Source organism: Vollenhovia emeryi, unplaced genomic scaffold (genome assembly GCF_000949405.1).
Source record: "Vollenhovia emeryi isolate VEMERY1.0 unplaced genomic scaffold, V.emery_V1.0 DF939124.1, whole genome shotgun sequence".
Taxonomy (NCBI): domain Eukaryota; kingdom Metazoa; phylum Arthropoda; class Insecta; order Hymenoptera; family Formicidae; genus Vollenhovia; species Vollenhovia emeryi.
Window position 1 is genome coordinate 1,561,813 of NW_011967242.1, and position 22,822 is coordinate 1,584,634.

The 22,822-nt window shown below is 40.5% G+C and overlaps 4 protein-coding genes across 6 annotated transcripts in view; 2 read left to right on the forward strand and 2 right to left on the reverse strand.

Annotated features, from left to right (window-relative positions):
• Nucleotides 1-8,518, forward strand: part of LOC105569378 — a 23,741-nt gene extending 15,223 nt beyond the window's left edge. For both annotated transcript variants that reach the window (XM_012025802.1, XM_012025803.1), the window contains exons 3-4: nucleotides 170-351; nucleotides 7,121-8,518. In XM_012025802.1, coding sequence (XP_011881192.1) covers nucleotides 170-351; nucleotides 7,121-7,183 — 245 coding nt within the window. In that variant the 3' untranslated portion in view covers nucleotides 7,184-8,518. The remainder of the gene's footprint in view (nucleotides 1-169; nucleotides 352-7,120) is intronic.
• On the reverse strand, nucleotides 7,635-18,169 carry LOC105569377. Its single transcript, XM_012025801.1, has 13 exons — nucleotides 17,932-18,169; nucleotides 16,913-17,177; nucleotides 15,489-15,633; nucleotides 14,948-15,147; nucleotides 14,695-14,801; nucleotides 14,200-14,421; nucleotides 13,269-13,478; nucleotides 12,895-13,197; nucleotides 12,450-12,548; nucleotides 11,378-11,760; nucleotides 10,115-10,229; nucleotides 9,712-9,876; nucleotides 7,635-9,621 (listed from the first exon to the last, which is right to left on the reverse strand). The coding sequence occupies exons 1-13, from the start codon at nucleotides 18,004-18,006 to the stop codon at nucleotides 9,424-9,426; spliced, it is 2,487 nt and encodes an 828-aa protein (XP_011881191.1). The 5' UTR covers nucleotides 18,007-18,169; the 3' UTR covers nucleotides 7,635-9,423.
• Nucleotides 18,170-18,421: 252 nt separating this feature from the next.
• LOC105569379 (frataxin homolog, mitochondrial) lies at nucleotides 18,422-21,068 on the reverse strand. Its single transcript, XM_012025804.1, has 3 exons — nucleotides 20,710-21,068; nucleotides 19,440-19,560; nucleotides 18,422-19,369 (listed from the first exon to the last, which is right to left on the reverse strand). Exons 1-3 carry the CDS (start codon nucleotides 20,937-20,939, stop codon nucleotides 19,109-19,111), a joined length of 612 nt encoding a protein of 203 aa, XP_011881194.1. The 5' UTR covers nucleotides 20,940-21,068; the 3' UTR covers nucleotides 18,422-19,108.
• A 1,072-nt stretch (nucleotides 21,069-22,140) lies between these two features.
• Nucleotides 22,141-22,822, forward strand: part of LOC105569380 (beta-1,3-glucan-binding protein-like) — a 6,452-nt gene continuing 5,770 nt past the window's right edge. The window contains exon 1 of one of the 2 annotated variants that reach the window (XM_012025805.1): nucleotides 22,141-22,409. In XM_012025805.1, coding sequence (XP_011881195.1) covers nucleotides 22,265-22,409 — 145 coding nt within the window. In that variant the 5' untranslated portion in view covers nucleotides 22,141-22,264. The remainder of the gene's footprint in view (nucleotides 22,410-22,822) is intronic. The other variant, XM_012025806.1, reaches the window with a different exon arrangement.

Sequence of the window (22,822 nt, forward strand, 5' to 3'; positions counted from 1 at the left end):
TTGTCCGCTGCATTGTATCGATAGCGATCATCAATACGTGTAAAACGAAAAAAATTATGTTAAAGTCTCCCTGGGTGTCTGCTAAACCCTGTTTCCCGTCACGGGACATCGATTATTGGTCTCCACGCAGGTCGCAGTCGCATATAAATGTCTGTGTTTGTATCGATAGAAGAAATGGCGGAGAAAGTGCCCGCGGAGAACATCCACGAGCTGTACAGGTTGCTGCTGCTGCAACGCAACGCGCTGGACAACGGCTTCGGCGGCATCCCGTTGGAACATCTGATGATCCGGAAGTCGCAGCGATCGCCGTCGCTACGTCTCCGGTTCGGTCGTTCTGGACCACACGTCTCCGTGAGTTTCCACAATATTTTTGCTGCATTTCACTGTATTTTACATTTGTTCGCCAATTTATACAGCGACAACTCGCAAATAGGTCTAAAACCAATGATATGCAATTTTGAGGCATTTTAAATGAAAAAAACATTGGCCAGTGTGTAGGTCGTTTAAAAATTACACATCATTGGCAATACAATAACGCACGCATATAATTCCTTAATGCCTTTGGAATAAACCCTCGGGGAAAACACAAAAACTCGTGAGGTATTAAATTTACTTAATTATGTGTGTCAGCGAAATGGTTTGAACGCTAAATAACATTTCCAGATGTGGACTAGACATGTAGAATGCATAATTATAGATGTTAATTTTGCATTAATCAATAACGGATTGATTTCATTTCAAGGTTGTGCATTTCGAGGTCGTATATTTCCGGGAGCATGAAAAGCAGCGAGAGCCTACTCTGATTAGTAATTCGTGTCAGAATATAATTCCGTTTACAGTTTTACGTGCCCCGTGTGACACAAAAGGTGTTTGAAGGGTCGAAAACGCACGTATAATAAAATACTAAAATATGCACGTATCCAAATATGGTTAATATAAAATTATAAAATTACAATAATTATAGACTTGGTAATTTTATATTTGATACGAATGCAATTCTATTCTCTGTAATCCGATGCGAATTCGCGTTTAAAGTGAACTTGATACATTATTAAAGAACAGACTTTTACCTACGGAAAGAAAAACAATGGTTGATTATTCGTTTATTAATTTTAACGTGACGCCAGTCCAAGTTTTGAAATTTACGCAACGCAGTAGTAAAATTCACAGATGCCATTATTTTTTTCAATCCGTAATATATTTGACGATACGCGAAGCCGGACGTTGTATGTGTGTATGATAAAACATTGTGTGCTTTGTATTATGCAGAGCGCAAGAAAGGCTACGCCACATTTAGGTCTTAACTCCAAAGTTGCTTGGTAATTCTGGTAATACGTCTTATAAAACGCCTCCCCTTTTCGTTGCCTCTGTCCTAATTTACCGCTAAACTATTTGCACAAGTTTTATGTAACTAACGTCCGATATAATGGCCAGTATTAATTTGCGAATCATTTGTGTTGTTATTTCAGCAGTTTATTTGAGCTGATTAATTAATGAGCCGACGGATTCGCGCAATTCATTACGTCATTCGAGTCAGCTCTAGCATTAAACTGATCCAAATGTATTAATTATTTTACATTAAATTCTCTGTCCTACGTATTTACATTTAACGCCGCTGCTTTTTATTTCGCGCGCGTCTCGAAATTATAAGCGGACAGTAAAGCCTATCACACAATGCCAGGCAACAGGCAATAGGAATAGAGAATAGAATTTTTGACGCGTTGGATTCGTCGGAAATTTTCTTCCAACCAATCCAACGCGTCAGAAATTCTATTCCCTGTTCCTATTGCCTGTGCTTTCCTATTGTGTGATAGGCTTTAGTAAGAAGAATTTTGATACGAAGCGCGATAAAGCCGACTGCAAAAAGGGGCAACGCTAAGTAAAAGAATTTTTATAATTTTTCATAATGCGCTTCCGTGTCATCGGAACTCTCTTTGAAATGGATATACTTGTTTGCACGAGTTACTTAATGTTCTGGAATGCGCACAGTTTAATTCATAATGCTTTTCGAGTCCCCTTTGCATTCTATTCTTAATGTGGCGAGTATTCCCTGGGAGATTAATTTCCTCGTAATTAGTGAGAGTGACGCAGCTCTCGCGAGCTGAAGTGTTGCCGCGGCGTGCATGCCGGTCGTCTCGCAGGACAACAGAGTTAGGAATTATAACGTAGTAATTAGAAGTAAGAAAAGTGTCCGTGTAATGAATATTTGGCGTATTAAAATGTTGGCGGGACTCTCGAATCACAGAATCTAATTGCCGTGAGTAGACAGAATTTCCTAAATGAAATTAACCTCGTGTACACCGCGTGAAAATTCAGTGAAACACATGCAAGGTATCGTGTAAGGTTCGCCGCTGTCCCTTCAACTGCCTCTCTTTCATCCCGAGAGTAATTTGACCTACACTGGCCAATGTTTTTATTTAAAAAAAAACGACGTTTCGGTCCCAGATTTGGATCCTTTTCAAGTAATCTGTTCACACAATTGTTAATGATCTCGTATCGTTCGTTTGGCCAATATCGTTATGTTAGTAAGATATAATTAGTAAAAAATTATTGCACTCTTTGGTTGAAGAGTGCAAAGTCAAGTGAGGTTGCATTGTTAATTGTTAAACACAAGTAAAAGTATCGAGAGATGTGCGTTGGACGAGATATCAGATTGAACTTTCCTTTTTAAAAACTCATTGGTTTTAAACTACTGGCGACATTAAATCTATTTGTGAGTAATTTAGAGCTTTATACCGAGGATTTGATTGAACGCCGTGCATTTTCAACAACGTTATTTCTACACGCAGCTTCTTCACTTTATTTATCACTTTGTGGCATTTTAAAAGGTCGCTCGTACCCCAACCGTCCTCTACGTTTCTCCACGATAAGTTTTGCAAGATGCTCTCGCTTTTGCGCGAAACACCAGAAACGTTTTCAATTCTCCCTGGAATATCTCGACACCAGTTCGGACGAAATACACCTTTCGGCGCTTACATATATTTTATAGCATTAGCTGTCCAGACATTAACGCCTGCTAGGATATCCGAGGTTCGTCGCCTGTTCGGAAACAGAGTCGACACGTGAAAGAAATTGCGGAAAACGCGTTCTGCGTCCTCACATATGTAAATGAATTCATATCTATCAGAAACGTTTTCAATTCTCCCTGGAATATCTCGACACCAGTTCGGACGAAATACACCTTTCGGCGCTTACATATATTTTATAGCATTAGCTGTCCAGACATTAACGCCTGCTAGGATATCCGAGGTTCGTCGCCTGTTCAGAAACAGAGTCGACACGTGAAAGAAATTGCGGAAAACGCGTTCTGCGCCTTCACATATGTAAATGAATTCATATCTATCTCTCTCTTTTAATAATATGCCAAGGCAAATATTCAACGAGACAAATTCATTTTGTCACAGCGCAGGCACTTTAATGTGGGAAATGAACAAACATTCTGAAGCACGATGTCGACGTACAGAGGTACACGCGTTCGCAGCAAACGGGCGTACTTCGGTTGCCTTTACACAAGTATTCGTGCAGAGGAATGCAATTTTGCCTCGCAAAGATCCGCGATAGAATGTGGATTTTAATAAATCAATTTTGCACTCGCACTTCTTTCATTTCGATTTCGAGTTTTGCCGCGTTACGCCCGGAAAATTATGCCAAGGCGTGCACGACGCGAACATTATGTGAGACATTACGAAGGTATGTGCCCCCGTTCATAACTCGCAGTACGCTCGCCCCGTGATATATCGGCCAGAGAGCAGATACGGAATTTTCATCTTGAAAAGCCCGGCGGAACATCATTATGACGCCTCGTGCGCCTCGGCGAAGCGTATGACCTTTCTAACAGTGACATATTGTCGCGTCTGTACATCGACAAACGTTTCTCCTCGGTGATGCCGATACGCCGAAAAAAGAGCTTCGCGTTTGATTGCGGGGAAAGTCAATATTGGAGAATCGATGTTTATCTCCTCTCGAGCGATATTGGAAAGTTAATCGCGATCTGATGCCTAATGATGGAAGAGTGAATTTTGTACTTCGCGAACGTTTGTTCCATACACGGAGAGAATTTTCTCTTGAAATTCGTGTGATTGTGGGACAACATTTGCGGTATTTTCAAGAACTTGATGAGTTTCTTGAAATTTTATCATACATTTTACTAGTAAAGTGTATACTAACCGGTGAAAAATTTTTCATGCACGAGCGTGTATAAATATATAGCATTATATAAAGTAATACATGAAATATGTCCATACATATTTTTACATTGTATACTTTACATTGTATAACGTAAATAAATATATAATTCTATATATTTATTTACGTTCATACATGAAAATATTTTCTTGGGAAGTATAATTACTGGTGAAATGTATGGAAAAACTGCATGTGGCAACTAAATTTCAGTTGTAAAATATGGACAGCTAATGTGTTGTGATAGCTAAATATTTTGCTACTGTGTTTATTGTATTAGGTGCGATAGCAGACCGTTTGCTGTGGTTAAAAAATTTAGCTACGGTAGCGAAAAATTTGTTCCTCAGTGTAAAATATCAAAAACTCATAAAATTCTTCGAAATGCCGTGTTGTCTCACACATAATTCATATAATTTTCAAGATTTATTTTAAATATTGCAGACCGTTCGCTGTGGTTAAAAAATTTAGCTACGGTAACGAAAAATTTGTTCTGTGTAAAATATCAAAAACTCATAAAATTCTTCGAAATGCCGTGTTGTCCCACACATAATTTATATAATTTTCAAGACAACAAAGAAAATTCTCTCCGTGTACTTATATTTATTTGCGCCGCGCAGGGGACAACTGCGGCTCGCAGCTCGTTCCAAGACGAATCTCATCCGATCGAGATCTCGCTTTTTCTCTCGGTTTGCCGTTCTATATACCTAATGGGGTAATATTTCGTCCCCGTCTCGCGGTTAAAAAGTGACGGCCTGAGACGAAGAGAGTCGCAGGCGAGTAAATATCGCGGCAGCAAATTACAAATGACCGTAATAATTCAATAAAACTAACTTGTATCCCCCCCAACGAGCGACTAGACTCGCCTCCCGACGGAGTTTCACGCGTTTGGCTGTCACGAGGGGGAAAACTTGTCGTTCCACCGCATTTGACAATTATCCCGCACCACCCTCCCCCCTCTGTAAAAAGTTGCTCGCCGTGGCACGAGGGCCGCGATACCGCAAACTTGTAATGTGCGCCTTCGCAATCACGGCGGATGTGCGACGAGTACAAATTCCCGAGAGTGACGTGACGCATTACTGAAATTCTTATCTGTATTAGCGAGACCACGCTGACGGCGATATCGATCTATCAGCTATTCGAACGACACGTGGACGTTGTAATTCGCGCGCGAGATACCACTTCTATCTTCAATATCGGACGCACTTACGTACGAAACGATGTAGTTAATAATGATAACGTTTCGTAAAGTACTACGCACGGTGTGTGCCGGGATCCGAAAATAGTCTGTTTATATCGCAAAATGATTCGCGCGAATTATCAGAACGTGTATTGTACGTAGATTATAATGACGGGAGACATTTTGCCTAACGAGAATTGGACTATATTGTCCTTTTCAATCGCGCCGCGCAATTTCTTTTCCTGATAAGATCGCATTAAGTATTATTTATATCAAGGAGCTCTTCTTTTCCCTAACCACCAAGCTTCCCGAAATTGCATTTGATTATCTCGAGAAGGTTGTATATACAGTTCTGCAATGCGAGACCAACTCCGAAACTCGTTACTTTTCAACTGGAGCAAATTTCGCGAAACGTTACGTGTACAATTTTGCGCCACAGCGTTATCTCGAGTATAATGATCGAACTATAATTCTCCTCAAGTATAATTCCATGTGTTATAATTGTACACCCAGAAAAATGTATGTATTAAAGTTTTATTTACTTCTACTGAAACATTGCTAGATTTGAAGAAATATATATGAATTCTCTTAGAAGCCCCCGGTCTCAATCAAATAAAATTGTGGTCAAGGTAAAGAAGTCGTTTCTTTGAAATTAAGTAAAAATCCAGTGAGGTCAAAATTCAAAGAAAAGTTTAACTCAAGGAAACTTTTTTCTGCGCGTACGCGATTCCTTTAGAAATGAAATTCGACGCCACGTTATTTCAAAACGTATACCGACCAAATTACAAACACAATTCCATGTGTTGCAGGTGGTGTTTTTGCTTTAGGAATAAAATTCGACTCCAACGTTATTTCAAATGAACGAACTCCGCAAATTCCTTGTGTTATGTTTTTTTTTAAATAAGAGTTGGATTGTCTTTGCGTAATATACCATGCGCGGAAAAATATATGGTCACTTTGTAAAATTAAAAATCACGAAAATGGCGCTTGGTTCCACATTGCATAACCGCATTTGGTCGACATAGCTTATCGCTCCTCTGTTTTATACGGCAAAATTAGAATTGCCATTATAAGGCGATATCAATCGCATTACACTTGATATTCATTACCAATATACAGTGTTGTGCATAGATGATTTTAAAATTAGCTAGATAAAGATAAGATAAAAATATATAAATTTATCTTAGATAAGATAAAGATGATTTCGTTTTGAATATATCTAGATAAAAGATAAAATTATATGATGATTCATCTAGATAATTTTCAGATAATATTTTTAAGACTTCATGTAAACACAGTAGAAAAAGTTATTAAAAAATTATAGAAAAATTTGAATTATAAAGGGGGATATAGAATATATCCAGGTTATAGGTTATATGACACACACATAAATGCCTGGTCTACAACGCCATCCATATTTAAATAGTGTAACTGTTAAGTATTTTTATGTGGCCCTAAACCAAATTATCTGTACGTTATCTTAGATAATTTAGTAAAGATAACACTTTCTTTCATCTAAGATGCAGATATAGATAATACTTATTTTTATTATCTATATAAAGATAAGATAACGCTAAAATTTTATCTAGATAATCATCTATATAATTTTATTTAGATAACAGCAAACACTGCCAATGTAATATTCCCTTCAGCTTCGATTCACGCGGACTCGGGCACGGCAAACGGATCGCGGTACTACGCGTAATTAACTGGAATTTCACGAGCATTAAGTAATTAGCGTTCTTTCGCGGTGTGTTACAGGCGGGAGCTCTGCCGAGACCCCTGGCTGCAGCGTCTGCAGCGGGATACGACGACAACAATTAATCGGCGGAGCTGATCCAGGGGCATCTTTCCGATTTGTTTCTTGATGAAAACGCGCGACTACCCTCTCTTGTACAATATCAATTATGTATAACTCATCGCATGTCTTGTCCCGCGCGCGCGCGCGTGCGCGCGCTTCCCAGGCCAGCGGGGCTGTGGGGCATCCCCGAAATTTTCGCGTCTCTTTACTTAAAAAAAAAAATCCAAAACCCGGGCGAAGCAGTGAGAAATCCGCGCCGCGATCCGCGTAATCGGGCGATCGCAAGATACCGAGCTCATCATTTTGTTTGTACGCTTCATCTGCGCGCGCGTTAATTCGGATCGACGCGTTCCTAGAACGGTAGCTTTACTTTCGTACGACGATTCGATTCTTTCGCTTTGTACGCGATTTTGCGGGACTCGCAGTACTGTTCAACATTTAAGAGGAACACGCTCTCTAAGATCTCTTCTGTACAATTGCGCCCGCCGTTCTACCTCGTTAATTTCCATTAATTAGTGGCGGCGGCGCTGTAAAAGGACACTTGGCCTAAGTCCTTCATTCGATGTGGGATAACAATCTACACGCTTCGATCGCTACGAGCGTAATTGTTCCTTATTTTAATTACGCGCATCGGCACAGAGAATATAGAAACAACTTCGCGCCCTGTGAGCTGATGTACATCGGGTGTCCCAGGCTTTTCGGGCAATTTGTCGACGGAGGATCGAGGAACGACGAATTTGATTTCCTTCGGAAGACACTAAAACGTTGTTTTAATTGCCATCATTGAATATCTCAGCCAGCAACTTTCTTCTAATTAAATGTATTTAAACTGACCAATGTGTACAGCACTTAATCATTTATTTACACTTTTAAACTTTAACTTACCAAGAGCTCGCTCTCTCTTTTTATTAATTTATAATAAACGATTTTATTAATTTGTAACGAACGGTTTGTGATTATAATCTTCCACTGAATATTCCCTTGAGGAGACGAGAAATGTGCCGTGAATCTTATCTGCAAGATTATTGGATAATTCTGGGGCATCGTATAATTTTCAACAGCTGGCCTGTTGGTCCATCAATCGGTTAATAGACGTAGTCTTTGCGATAAATGTGCCAAATAATATAATCATTGTATTATAAAGAGAAAAGGGAAGATCTGCATCATCTATGACGTATACATTGCAGAAACTATAACGGTTAAAAAAATTTCACGCGTAATGGGGATCGTTCGCGAAACTTTAGTGCGAACTGTTTATCAATATTATCATTATTCGCCAACAGAAAGAGGGTCGCGTCTCAAATATGTCAATTTGCAAAATTAAAAATAAATTATTATGTAACACTGTGTCACATTTATTCCTCTGCAGCAAATGTGTTCTACAAAATTCTTCATCTCCCACGTGAATCCCACAGAACTTTCCGTGGATACGCCCGCGGATATATTCTGTGAATGCATCATCTACGAGCGGAGTTACTGACAATGCGACTGCGTTGGTTGTACTAATAATGAACTAACGGTAGTTAGATTTCGACGCGGTCAAGTCTTGACACGCGCGCGGGCGGCAGTAATCCAAGTAACGGGGAAAGAACGAGGAAGCGCTTAACTCGTGTCGCTAAAAGGATTTTCTTTTTCATCTTTGCTAATAGATTAAGAAGCCCGATTAAAAACTTTCGAAAAGTGGCCATTTCTAGTAGAGTCCGAATTGAAAACTTTCGGGAGAGTGGCTCGCGCGAACTTTTACCGCGAGAAGAAATTGCCGACCGTTTACTTCCAGATGCATTATGTAAAATGCGAAAAACGCAGGCCACACTTTTACCGCGAGATATCTTATTCTCGGAAGCTATAAACGCCAGAGATATATCGCGTGGAAAGAAACCTGTCTCTCTCTCTCTTTCTCTCTCTGCGCCGCCTTTAAAGGATCCGTTATTTTATTGAGCAAACGTAGAGAAAAGTCCCATGATTATGAGTTTCTAATATGAGACAACCGGATTTCCACATCCAAGTTCAATCACAAATCTTTTTCGCAACGATTACACGATCTAACAATAAATTTTCCACTAAACAGATTTCACTCCAAGTGCAATAAATTCATGGTGGAACCAACAGACGACGCCTGTTAATTTGGCAGAAACCCCGCGATCTCGTATTAGGATCCTGTCTCGTATTAGGAAACTGTCCTCTATACATTTGGTTACAGAATAAAAATTCGAACCTATCGAGAACAAATTACAGCAGAGACATCGCTACAGGTGCGAACAGCTTATTTGAAACGCGCCGATCTGACGAACGAGCAAATCCTTTTGATAGATTGCGCCACTTCTTTATCCTCGTGGCTCAGATCCCCGACGTTCTTGAATTCCGGCCTCAGGAGAACTTGGCTTCGTACACGCTCCAGAGTAATCGACAGAGGCATCGTTAATATCCTTGACCAGTTGGTTGCCTCGTAATTAGCCATAAACTGAAACACGCACGGTTCATTCGCACGATTCCGTAAGTCCGTATCGAAGATCCGTACTAATCACCGAGGCGCGTAACTTTCATTACTAACTTGATCGAAGCACGTGTCCTCGATGTGAAACATTATATGTGCGAGAGACTTGACGATGGGCGACACTTCTGGCAGAATAATCAAATCTACCTCCCTGCTCTCCTCGCCGCGACGTAAATTATTTAATACCCAATCGGACGCTCGAACTAGATACTCGTGTGCAATCTACGATACACAAAGTTTACACGCAATTAACTTGTGGACTACCGGGAGAAGTCACTTCTGCGGTACTGAACGAATCTCGAGATTGTGCGCGATGTGCATGCTATTTATATGAACAAAATTTTGGACAAAAAGAACCCTATTCTAATGGAAAAGAAATGTCAGTAGCGTAAAGGTTGATATTAAAAGTGCATTGTTCGATAAATATACGAGCATTCCTAATGACAGTCGCTTCACTCACTTTTAAGGAACGTCGCCCGACATTCGTGAACAACAACTCGTCTGTGTAAGTTTCGATGACACAAGCCATGTTCTGTAATTCACCGCTTCTCGGATTCTCGTCTTCTCTCCTGAGGCTGCAACGAAGTTTCTTTTTCTCTTTTCCGTTTAGACGAAATAAAATGAAAACTGTACAAGATTAGCAATTAACATTAAATAAGAATAAATATAGTCGAGTTACAGGGGCAATTACTATGTGTTAGTGTAAAGTATATCTTGCAAATTCCTAGAAATTTTACTAAACGCCAAGCTTGGGGAAGCTGAAGCTTCGTACGGCACAATGCAAAGCTTAGCTATCCCTCGCAGACGTAAGCTCGTGATAACGCGATGAAATTAAATGTGTGACACGGTACAACTTTTACCTCGTATGTATTCCGAGCGCGAGTTGTTTATAAATAAATAAATCGGGAATAATCCAACGTATTTAATGTTATAATACAATTTAAATTCAAGTTGTAAAGGTAATGCATGTTAATATGCATTTATTACGTATGTATTTGAGGATGGAACACGAGAGGTAACAGAGTTTCATCCCGGCAAATCTGTCTTTTAACATTTTATAATGTCCTTTAAATGAAAAATGACGATTCTTCGCGACTACTCGACACATTCTTAATGTGTACGACAAACATTTTAATCAACAGACTCTGAGGCTCTGAGCTACAAATTCTATGTTTCTCTTACAGTATCTCCACAAGCGGTAAGAAATGACGCAATTTCCCTGCCGGAAATAATTCCACGAAATTCTACGAAAAAATTAATATAACTGCCAGAATCTAAGAAATTCTACGTGAATTTAAAAGGTGTTGTAAAAAATCAACATGAAAGTGCTTGCTAGAATTGGAACACTTTTGTTAATTTTTGTAATATTCTACAAGCAAGCAGATGTTTTAATTCTTTAATATTTTGTTGTTTCTCAAATTTTTTAAACTAGTAAAGTTTTGTACTAATTTTTACAAAGTTGTACATTTCCATGAAATACTAGCAACAATTTCTTGATTTAAGAACATTGTATACTATTTCGTGGATATTTTTACAAAAAAATTGACGTTTGAACGAAGATATAAAAATTTCGACGACCTTCTGTTTCAAGTCAATTTTTCGTAGTTATTTATACGAATGTTTTCCGCTGGGGTTACAACTGAAGAAAACGAATTGTTTGTAAAAAATATCACTGTCACTATTGGACTGCGAGCAAGGATACGATAATTAGGAAGGAACTCACCTGTCCTTGACAAGAAGCAAGAAGGAGTCTATCTGCGACGTGTGCTTATTGTCCTCGTCGATGCTGCAAATCGCCTCAGCGAGCGCCGTCGCGGCGGTAGATCGGTCGTACGGATTGAAAGGGCTCAGCTCGCAACACGTGTCCTGGGAGCCCGGTGTACTGTGAGACTCGTTCCTGCCCTTCGCGGACATGTCCAGGAGGGTGGAGTACAGAGCGGCGCATAACACCTGGAGCAACACGTTGCCGCCGATCGGCCGGCAGTGCGCGGGTACGTTGTCGTTTAACGCGAACGCGGCGCGTAAAACCGGAGTCGAGGCGGTCACGTATAGCTCGGCGAAGCAACCGATCGCTAGGGACATGGCCTGATATATGCTGGCACCTGTCTGAAGGTAATTTTCGAAAATTTATCTAAACGCTGCGAAACTCCCGCGGTGTATCGAAACTTGGTAATTTATAATCTTACGGCACTGCAGCGACACGTACGATTTTAATAGAGGAAGGTCCCGCATTATGAGACAGGCTTCTAATGCGTGATAGCAGATTATCAGCATCCAACTTCAATCACGGAGCTCCTTCGCAACAATCACACGATCTATATAACGATGAGTTTTCCGTTAAACAAATTTTACTCCAAGGACGATAAGTTCATGGCGGAACTAACAGGCGATGTCTGTTAATTTTGCAGAGACTTCGCTATTAGGAACCTGTCTCGTAATAGAGCACCTTCCTCTACTACATGAAGAGGGGTTTTCTGTTAAAATTTATCCTGAAAATATTGTAATCGCGGAACAACGCGGTATTTCAAAGGATTTCATGAGGGTTTTTTAAAATGTTACCATACATATCTCTAGCAATTCTACTTAGCTAGTAAAGTGTGTGGTAAACTTTCAAGGAACTCTCATAAAGTTCTGCCAAATTTAAGAGAAAATTCTCTCCGTGTACTTGACGTTGTAGCGAACGACTGAGAGAGTTAAACATCGTTGTTGTAAAAAAAAGAGAGAAACAAATATAAATCCTCCGACGAATACTCGAATGTTACCGTATTGCGTAAGTATTGTTGTGTAATAATTACTTTCGCGGCGTCTAAAAGCACGTCGGCCACCGGCTGCATCATAATTTTCAGCGGCTTTATCAGCGCGTTCAGCCAAGGTGGCCGCGATTGATTCCAGACCTTTAAAATAATAAACGAGTCACAATTAGATATCACGCCCGTATTTGTGTGCAATACGCAACGTTTTTGCAGAGCATAGTAAATAGGAGTATGTGAAAAGACAAAGAGTAGAGAAGCGCTTATAAAATCGAACGTTAACACTCGAAACTTGAGTATTTTTTCCGTAATCACAACCAAACATCAGCTGTCGATATTTTACAACTGAAAGTTAGTTGCCACATGCAGTTTTTAGCTACGGCAGCTGCATTTTCTCTTCCGTGCATCACGCAAAGTGTATTTTAATAAGAATTGGTATAAATTTACACAACTAACTCTCGAAACGTTTTGTAAAAAAAAAACGCACAACCTGTTGTCTGTCCAAATAATTGGACCAATTCGGGTCCTGCTTGAGCGCCGATATGATCACGTGCTCCGGCTCGTTAACGGTTACCACCAATACGTGGAAGAAGCTGTACAATGCCAGAGCCGAAGTGATTTTTAGCGTTTTGTCGCACGCCGATCCGCTGCATAAGAAACCGCTGCAGCTTCTTTCGTCGCTCTTTGACCTGTCAGCAGCGTCAGTGTCGTCCACGCACGTGACGCCTACGTTTTGCCGTATCAAGGTCTTCAGCAGCATCCTTGCCACAACGTAATCGCTCATCGATATCACCTGCAAGCAGAGCGACGTTCCATAGGTCGGAAAGATAAATAGCTTCGTTAGCGGATCGTGTCAGCAATCACCTTCATCAACTGAGGCCAGTTGGGTTGGGGCTGATGCCTCAAGACATTCAGCTCGAGGACGACAGCTTTGTCCGCGGGTAACGTTATAATATCGGCTGGAGAATCGGTTGCGCCTAATCCTAACAAATTTGGAGCGCATATCAGCAGCCAAGGAGCAGGCCCGCGCCGGGGCCGCAGCATCGCCAGATTTTCCAAACCGTGTCGGAAGATCTGGACAACGGTACGAAAGCTCAACAAATGATTGGACTCTCGAGACTGAAGAAGGATTTAGGATGCGAGAGTCAAACGCGGTTGTGTTACCGCGTGTCAGTTTAATATAATTGTTCAAGTGCAATTCTCGATCGCAAGTTTCGGACGAAGTTTCATGCAATTTTAATATGTCTGAAGTTTATACGATCGCCACACTTGAGTGTAGCTCAAAATTTATTTCATTAACTCGTTCAACAAAACTTGCATGCTCCCAGATAGCCAGTGTGAGCACAAGTTGCTTTCACATTGCTAAGAAAAATGTTAGCATCTTGCTATGCATCTATGTCGTTTATTGTGCTGCTGTTTGCTAGCATTTGGTGTCGGAAATGAAACATTTGCATGATTCAAACATTATGCTAGCATTAAGTGCTTGGTCAGATGTAATAGATATAACATGTTTATATCTGTTAGAAAATTGAAAACAATATATGCTAATTCTTTGTTAACAGTATGCCTATTCGATGTGCTCTCTCTTTAGCTGTGCATTTAACTACGACAATATGTTAACATTATGCTAGCTGTACTTAAATCACTCAAACATTGAATTCATATTCCCAGCAAAGAGCCAGCATCAGTTGCTGGCATTTTATTTCCATACATTGCTTGAGCAGACTGGCTATCTGGGCTCTTCTTCGTTCGATTTGTCGGGAAACGGTTCTAAGTGTCCGACCCTCGGAAATACCTGATATAATTCTCTGAGAGGGGTGCCTCTGAGCAGCAAGCAGATTAACAGTTCGTTACATTTTGCGTGCATGTCTCTTACCGCCGTCGGCAAATTACTCGGACGTGCACCAATCATCCCGTCGCTGTCGACACACGCGCCCAAAGCGAGGTAGCCCGTGCAGCAAAGCACATTAAAGGCGTCCGACCAAAATTGTTCGGCTCGCGCCACTGTCGGTCGTCCCTGTCGCAATTTCATTTTTGCCTTTAATCCACGTCCCAATTGCTCACGCAGACTAACACTCAAACGTCGCGCCTCAATAAATCGCAGACGAATGCGTAATGCATGCAAATAAGTGAAACAAAGAGAGAGAAAAAAAATGAACCACGCTAACACGATTTGGAATGTAAAATCCGCGCTCGTGACTCAGCGATAAAACATTCGATGGAGATAAAGGAGCGCGAAATAAATTGGAAGATTAATCGGAACTAGTCGCGCGATATCTCGCGGCCTTACGTGAATGAATCGCGTAGTTATGATGGACAGGGACTCGTTTAGCATCTCTGAAAATACGCGCTGTGCCATCTTAGGCGAGACCGTGTTCCATAAATCCGCCTTAGTGCCTGGAAATATTAACATATCGTTTTTTTTTGTTTTTTTGTTTTTTTGCGAAACGCTGCATCGCTCAGCGTCATAAATCTGCCTCCGCGGAATATTAGTCTGCAGAAATTACATCGAGAAAAACGAGCCGTGGAACGGTTGGCTTTACCTTGCATGTACAACCACCACATTTGTACCACGTAGGAGCACCGTTCCCTCTCGAAGAATGGTTTGTCGCTGTGCCAGCTGAGGGAGTCCGCCTCATTGAGAATGTATAAGGAAATTAGTCGACAGTGCAGGTCGAGCAATCTCTCCGCCACAGCTTCGGCCATTTCATGAAACGCTTTGTGGGACTTGTTAATCTTTTCGCTAGTGGGAGAGAAAGCGATGAGATAAGAATCGAACGCGCGTCTACATAGAGTACAAGGTTACTCGATCTTAAACAAGGACTAGCAAAAAGTAATAAAAGAGAGCCATTAGATTTAGTTCCGCGTTAAATTTTAGGCACAACAAAATGAGAAAGTTGTATCCCATACATTTTTTAAACAACAGCACTTGTAATAAATCGTTTACGCGCACTAAGTCTAGCTATAAATTAAAGAATAAATATTTTGCCGTTTTTAACGTTAAGATAAAGTAATTGGCAATCTCCCTGGCACAGGCTTCGGCCGTTTCATGAAAATGTACATAGCTTTTGTGATGTAAAGCACCTCGATTGAGAAGAAATTATTCCTTTTGCGTGCTGATTGTAGCACCGCAAGCAGTTACGTATCAATGCCGCCGCTCCCAAAGTGGCAGTGAGCACGGTGAGATCGGCGTGGTCCAACGATTCCTGGATTAACATGTGCAGATGTTCTAAAAGATGGAAATTTCAGGATATTGTCCTACTTGTTCCCTTCGAATATTTTCAAAATTGTAAATCGCGCCGCTATAAAAAAAAAAGATCTGAAACGCAAACGCAACTTCCTTGCAGAGGTGACTACATAAAGCAGTTTGAAAATGGCGGAGGTCAATAGCGAATCATTTTAATTGACTTAGCGTTGAATTTCTTCAGTGGAAATTTAATCCAACGAATTGTGGAGTGATTCAATATCGATCTCGAAGGAAATTAAATCTCCAGAATATCAAACGTCACATTCTTCATGGATTATAATCTTTAAAAAGAAATCTTTCTGTTTACTCGGTCTTTAATTATTGGAATATTAGTACAAATAAAATTAAAGACGACAAGTTTTCGCCGAAAGAAGGTGGTCCAGTTTGAAAGATATATCCTTAATTTAATCCTCAATTAATAGTTGCACGTGGCAACTAACTTTCAGTTGTAAAACATGGACAGCTAATATTTAGCTGCGAATAGCTAAATATTTTGCTACTGTACCTCTTGTGCGTTCGCTGTGCTTTAGAAATTGATAGTTATGGCGGCACAATATATTTAGCAAACCATTATTAACTCCGGTAGCGAAAATTTTTCTCAGTGTCCCAACAACGTTTTTATATTTTTACGAGAAAGTCTTTATAAAGATCGTTTCTACAATTTGTGCCAGAGTAGTGTAATACGAAAAGTATTTAAAGAATCCCATTAGCGTGTGACGTAAGCAACTCGTAATTACAAGAAATATAACATTTATTTATAATTAATTAAGTTTCAATGCAATGTCTCTTTTTTAACAATCGTCTCACCAAGGTGCTACTTTTTTCCTTTGCCTTCCCGACTTCCTCGCGCATGTCGTTACCTTCGCCATTAAATTAATTGAGTTAAATGTATTTATAAAATACGCCCATATTGCTCGCAGCTATGTTCGCGTTTACAGTAACATGTAATATATCCAAATGCACGCGGCGACATGAAGAACCATAAATAAAATTATATCTTGAATTCCAATCATCCGAAGCGATTGACACATATTTTCGATTCAGCTGTTAATGAAAGAACAGACGCGCCAAAATCTGCGCTTATTGTTAGTATAATCACGTGTAATGAAATGTAAGAAAAAAATATCGAGTTTATAATTAATTGCCTCCTATCCGTTACTTTTCTCTCCCTTGCAACCGTTCTACCTATTTTTTGTACAATTATTTCAAATGTTACGTCAACGTCCATTTTTATTTCCCATCGCCGGGGTGAACTGTGTACCTAGCAGTTGCTCGGCGGTGTCGACAACGAGCAGAATAAAGTCGGACGGCTGGATCCGTTTGATGACAACGTCTTCACTGTCGACGCTGGACGCGCTTCCGTTCTCGGAGGAGCTCAAACCGGAAGCGCGCCTGAAAGCGGCCACGAAGTCCGCTTCCCACCACGTGACGATCTTAATCGCGGCGAACGAGGCGTGCCGTGGAAAATCGAGCCTACCGCCGCTGATGCGTATACAGAGGGGTTCCCTCAGAACCGTTTGCATCTCCTGCGCCGATAAATCATGATATCAGCGACGCGAGCCTAAAATTACTTTCATAAATAACATCACGAATTGACTCGATTTGACCGAGTTAGAATTTCAAAAAACTGTCAAAAGTTCTTCACGATTACGCGATTTTCAGGATAAATTTTAAGAGACAGTTCTCTGCGTGTACGAGGATAATTTCCTCTTAAAAATTATCCGGAAAATCGTATGATCGTGGGACAACGTGGCATTTTGAAGAACTTTATGAGAGTTTTTTAAATTTCACCATACATTTTACTAGTACAATTTCTTCAAAAGTTCTTTAAACTGGCATGTTGTCCCACGATTTTCAGGAGAAATTTTAATAGAAAATTATCTCCGTGTAGAATTCGTTAGATTTCGATTTAAAAGCAACCGTCACTGTCGCGACACGTGATAATGACAAATAGCTGAATTGCTCGATTTGTATCGCGTGTATTTGCGCCGCGGTTCTCCATTTTCAGAGGGATCACGACCGATAAATCAATCCTTTCCCTCTCTAAATTAAATCATGTCGTGTTCACGCGGCAAACGGAATAATTTCGAAATGGCGCGCTTCCGATGCGCGGTGCGCCGCTCGGAAGCCACGAATACAATCTACGCGTTGTGCTAAAAGCCCCCGAAGGTATCAAGCTGTCGCGAAAATCGACGTGACAAATTCTATTAAATCACTCACGGACAGCGCGACATAGAAATTGCATTAACGACGAACGATTTATACCAAGCTAATTGGTACCTGGTAATATTGCATATCCCGTTGCAATAAAATTCTTACGCGATCGACCAAATTCCCATCCTCCATAATCTCCATTTTCGCTCTCTGTCGAGAAACACGGAAAACAATTATGTTTGGACTCTCTAATTTGATTTTGTATGTGTGCAAGCAAACTCTACGTGTGTTAAATAAAACGTAAATCGAAAGCGACCTTTTGCGGTAACAGACTTGCGATCGCTCACGTTTTAAAACAATCCTTTAACAGAGGCCGATCTTGTCTTACAATTAGTAAAATTTCGACGGAACAATTATCCAACAATTCAACGAACAATTCGCTGATGCGTTTAGACAAACTAAAGTTAACAAGATTTGACTTTCTCGAACTAGAGAGAAGAGAGGAAAACTACCACCCGATATTTATTTACCTCAATAGATAATTAAACAAAATTCTTAAATTCATTGAACAATCTTGAGCTGAAATCACTCTTGTAGAATATAATAACCATAATATGTATTTGATGCTGCGTTTATTAGTAATTTATTTACAGTATAAAAAGTGTATACAAAACTGTCAATTTAATTTTGAATAATGTACAAGCTATCTTAGAGAAACTGGTCTAATTTTTAAAGACTGAGATTTTTCATTTTCTGGTCAATTGTTAACCAGAAGTTAGTCGACTCTCTATCCTTTTCTATGTTATCTAAGAAGAGACAGACGAAAGAATGGACTGAAAATACATTCCTGTCAGTTAGATCAAGCATACTAATATATGTATACATTCGGGATACACACGGGGACATCCTATATATTTAGTGTATAACAGCAATATACTGTTCTACACACTGTCTTTAAGATAACTCACATTTCTCAATATTTCGTACATGTCGCAATATAAAGCACAATAATAAATAACGTACATGTGCCATGGCAGAAATTCATTGCGGTGCAAGTGTGCAATATCGTCGTTTGACATTAAAGTTACTCACATGAAATTTCTTTATTGCAGTTGCTAAAAATACACCGTTGCACTAATATATACAGATTTCGGCGTTTAGCGGGTCTTACACCGATTCCATGTGCAACTTTTGTAAATCTGACCTTCGGTAACGTCCAATAGTCACCGGTGTAACGTAATATCAAGTGAGCCTAGATTCATGCGGTTTGTAAGTAAACCTCTATAAATATTACTTCTTAGAACTATCCATCAGCTTGTTTCTCTCTGCCGCTAAAGGAGCATCTGTCGAAGCACACCTCGCCTCTCACGATTGCTGGCATTTCATTATTAAGCAGCTCGTGCAAGCTCTTGCCGTCGTGCTTGTATATCCATTGGCCGTTTACGAAATCGTAACGTTTCGGCCCGGATTTCGGAGAGGACAGCCAAATCTGCTTGTTCGGCCTCTGACGGTTTATAACGTAAGTGCCGTGTGGCTCGCCGAACGTGACAGTTAGCACGCCGTCCTGCGGCAAAAAGTTCAAAAGTATCATCACACGTGCGAAACGAGATGCTTCTCCTAATTAATATACGTACTCCGTGGGATACATCGGCATCCGACAGGTGCGCCGCTTCCTCAACCAGTTCCTCAAAGTACTCGCTTAACGATTCCAGAGTCTCATTGCAAATCTTCTCGTATTGCACTAGGTTGAGTTCGCTAAAACCACGCAAATATCTGAAGCGTCGTCTAGAAGACGCGGAGTAAACTTGGAGTAAAGAGTAAGAGCGAACCGTAACTTTTAGCTTCTGGTGTAAGGAAGCTAAAGGATCGTCTACAATAGATGAAGAAAGCCTGGCGTAAGAAGTAAGAGTACAAGTGATGAATCGTTTCCATTTCTTACTCCTACTTGAGCTCTGACGCTTACTCTCGGTGAATTAGAGCGCAGTTCGGCGAGTGCTGTAAATACTTTTGAAAATTACTGTACTTTAGCTTTTACACTGATAAGTAAAAGTTATGGTTTTCCTCCCAGATAGCCAAATCTGTCAGAACAGATTTTGTCGAGTGCCCACTAGAAATTTTAAAGGCAGAAACACTGCGGATTGCATGCAGGAACTGATACATTCGACATGTTGCCAGCGTGTCAGCAGAAATACAACAAAATCTGCTCACATAACTGGACCTGCTCGGTTTCTGCCAACAATCCGTCGACAGCGTATGTTTTACAGACATTAGGTTTGTTTTCTGTTCCCGCGCTGGTGCAACTAGTGCAATAAATTGGAGTAAGACAAGAGTATATTTTCTCATTCTAGCTTACTGCACTAGTTCACCAGTGCAGGAACAGAAAACAGACCTGCAAAACAAGAGCCAGATGCGGACACAGATGGCGATTTTGGCGTGGGCTTCTGACAAATCTGCTGCCAATTTGCTAACATTTTGCTGACTGGGTTACTGCTTACTTCCAATGTAGACGGTGCTTAAAATACAGGCATAATTTTGTAAATATTTGTAACACTGACCGATGACGGTCTGATTCAGCGAGAGTAAGCGTAAGAGCTGAGGTGGGAGTGAGAAATAAAATTGATTTATTTCCTCGCTCCTACTCCTTACAGCTTACTCTCCAGGCTTACTCCATGCATTGTAGACGACGCATAAGAAATTTATTGACACTTGGGTCCAGTTTCACAAACGTCGGTTAACTGTTAACCAGAGTTCAGTCGACTTCCTATCTTTCTCTATCTTGTTATCCAAGAAGAGACAGAGGATCAATTAACCATGGGTTAGCGGTTAAACGACGTTTGTGAAACTGGAGCTTAGTGGCACAGGCGGATTAGCACAGCATTTGTTTGAAGCGTCACGAATACTTACGTTTCTGACGAGACTCCAGTGTCCGCGCTGAAACTTTTTACAGACAACTGCGGCAACGTTCGCGGATCCCTCCTCGAAAAGCGTGTTGAATTGCGGTGGACATAACCTGCAACGTGACTGCTGGGCCTGCTCGATTGTAAAACGGCTCGCTTCCTGACCGAAACTCGACGGAGGAATAAATTGCGGGACAGCCTGGAGATTATGTCGGATCTCGTCACGAGGTTTAACATGATAAATCGTTTCTCTTGGCAGTTTTATCGATCAAACAAGCTCTCCGGCTAGTACGACGGCACTTCCCGACGTATGTTTACATCGCAAGGTCGACGCGGGTCGGTATCGTCACGTGCGAGGCAGAAAGTTTATCCCTTGTAGCTGCACTTATACTTTTCACACCGAGTGTAGAATTGTATAAAATTATATAGAAATATTACAACGTAAAAAGATGTACGGACATATTTCATGTATAATTTTATATAATATATAATTATATAACTATACTATATGTTTATGCACGCGCATGTATGAGCAATTTTTCTGCCGGGGTGAAATATATAAAAAGAATTAAAGAACGCTGGGATTTCCGTTGAAAAATAATAGAGTTCGAAATATTAGATATGAAAATTTTTAATTGCATCTAACTGAAAACTGTGCCACTTTCCAATGAAAACATTTTTTAAATAATTTTTCACTGAACTTTTACTTCCAGATTCGTTTATCACCATTCCAGAAATTATGGTAGATTGGATCAAACTGAGAAGAAGAGTTATATAAATATTTTGCAAAATTCGTAATAATTATCGTGTAATTAAAAAAAGGTCTGAGCGAATAAGCACACGGAGGAGCGGAAGGCCGGCAGACATGCAAAATGGTGTATTTGTTGACATGTCTCAGGATCCGATGTTCAAATGCATTTCAGCAAAATTTCATTAATTTTCAGTAGAAAATATTTCCACCAGGTTCAGTGGCAAAGGCTGAAAAACATTAACAATTGTGGCCATTTGGAATAGGTGACGACAACAGAGGTTTATTCTTTACGGCTGAACCGTTTGTGCTCTTCAGCGCTTCTCTTCCTTTTTCTTTTTAATTATCCCAGCGAGAAATGACTTATTGATCGGCGTCGGCCAACAAGTCATTTCTCACTGAGATATATGAAATTATTACATCTAATTATATGTTTGATGTATACTTGTAATATATGTCTAATTATATGTATATCATCTTCACATATTATTTTTTATGCAATTGCAAATAATCAATATCTGAAAATGTGGACAATGACCGGAGATATTTTTGCTTTCACGGGTATTTTGGATGATTCAAGATCCATGACAGCTATGTCCGAAGAGGGAATCCCAAAGATAGCGAGACGTGACCGTGACGAATAAGAAAAGTGTAAAGGAAGGGGCAAGGAAAGTGGAGGAGACACATCAGTGGATCATTAAAAGCGCGATGCATGCACGCATCACTCTTTTTCTGTTTTTTTTTTTTAATACCGTGCGACCTCGGTGCTCGATAAATATCGCGTCTGTAACGTCAAGAAGCGGTAATCGCGAACATGCTCTCCCGCGGAGTCGATCGTGCGATGATCCGACTAATTTTCGTGCTAGCATGCACACTCGTGGGGCCGGCGTTTCCCTACGTGGTGCCAGATCCGACTTTTGAAGTGTTGAAGCCGCAAGGTCTTCGAGTCTCTGTACCCGGTAGGTTTGAGCATTGTGATCCATTATACCTAGTGGCAAATAATATTCGTCGATCAATGTCAAAACGATGTCAAATTGACGTCAATTTGCCGGTATCAATGTCGATTCGACATCATTTCGACACCGATCGACGGGTCATTTCTCGCTGGGTAGTGTCTTCCCTAGTAGCACAGTGCATGGACCAAACCTTGGTTAAACATTGGCCCTATACAACTAAATGTTGGACCAATGTTTGGCTCATGCACTGTGCTACTATCCAGTGAGAAATGATTCGACATTGGCATCAAATTCGACGTCGATTCGACAGCAATTTAACGGTGTCGATGTCGATCCGATATTGTTTCAACATCGATCGACGAGTCGTTTCTCACTGGGTGAGATTTCTTCTTCTTAGAAAAAATTGCGACAACCCC

What these genes read in the sequence shown, in the direction of transcription:
- LOC105569379 (XM_012025804.1), bottom strand. Translation starts at nt 20,939, where the DNA reads ATGTTAAACCTCGTGACGAGATCCGACATAATCTCCAGGCTGTCCCGC. An exon ending in ACTGGAGTCTCGTCAGAAAC is followed by an intron (nt 19,561 to 20,709) that starts GTAAGTATTCGT and finishes GCGTGGTTTTAG; the next exon opens with CGAACTCAACCTAGTGCAAT. An exon ending in ATGCCGATGTATCCCACGGA is followed by an intron (nt 19,370 to 19,439) that starts GTACGTATATTA and finishes TTTTTGCCGCAG; the next exon opens with GACGGCGTGCTAACTGTCAC.
- LOC105569377 (XM_012025801.1), bottom strand. Translation starts at nt 18,006, where the DNA reads ATGGAGATTATGGAGGATGGGAATTTGGTCGATCGCGTAAGAATTTTA. An exon ending in TCGGGCGACGTTCCTTAAAA is followed by an intron (nt 9,877 to 10,114) that starts GTGAGTGAAGCG and finishes TGTGTATCGTAG; the next exon opens with ATTGCACACGAGTATCTAGT. An exon ending in AGGACACGTGCTTCGATCAA is followed by an intron (nt 9,622 to 9,711) that starts GTTAGTAATGAA and finishes TGCGTGTTTCAG; the next exon opens with TTTATGGCTAATTACGAGGC.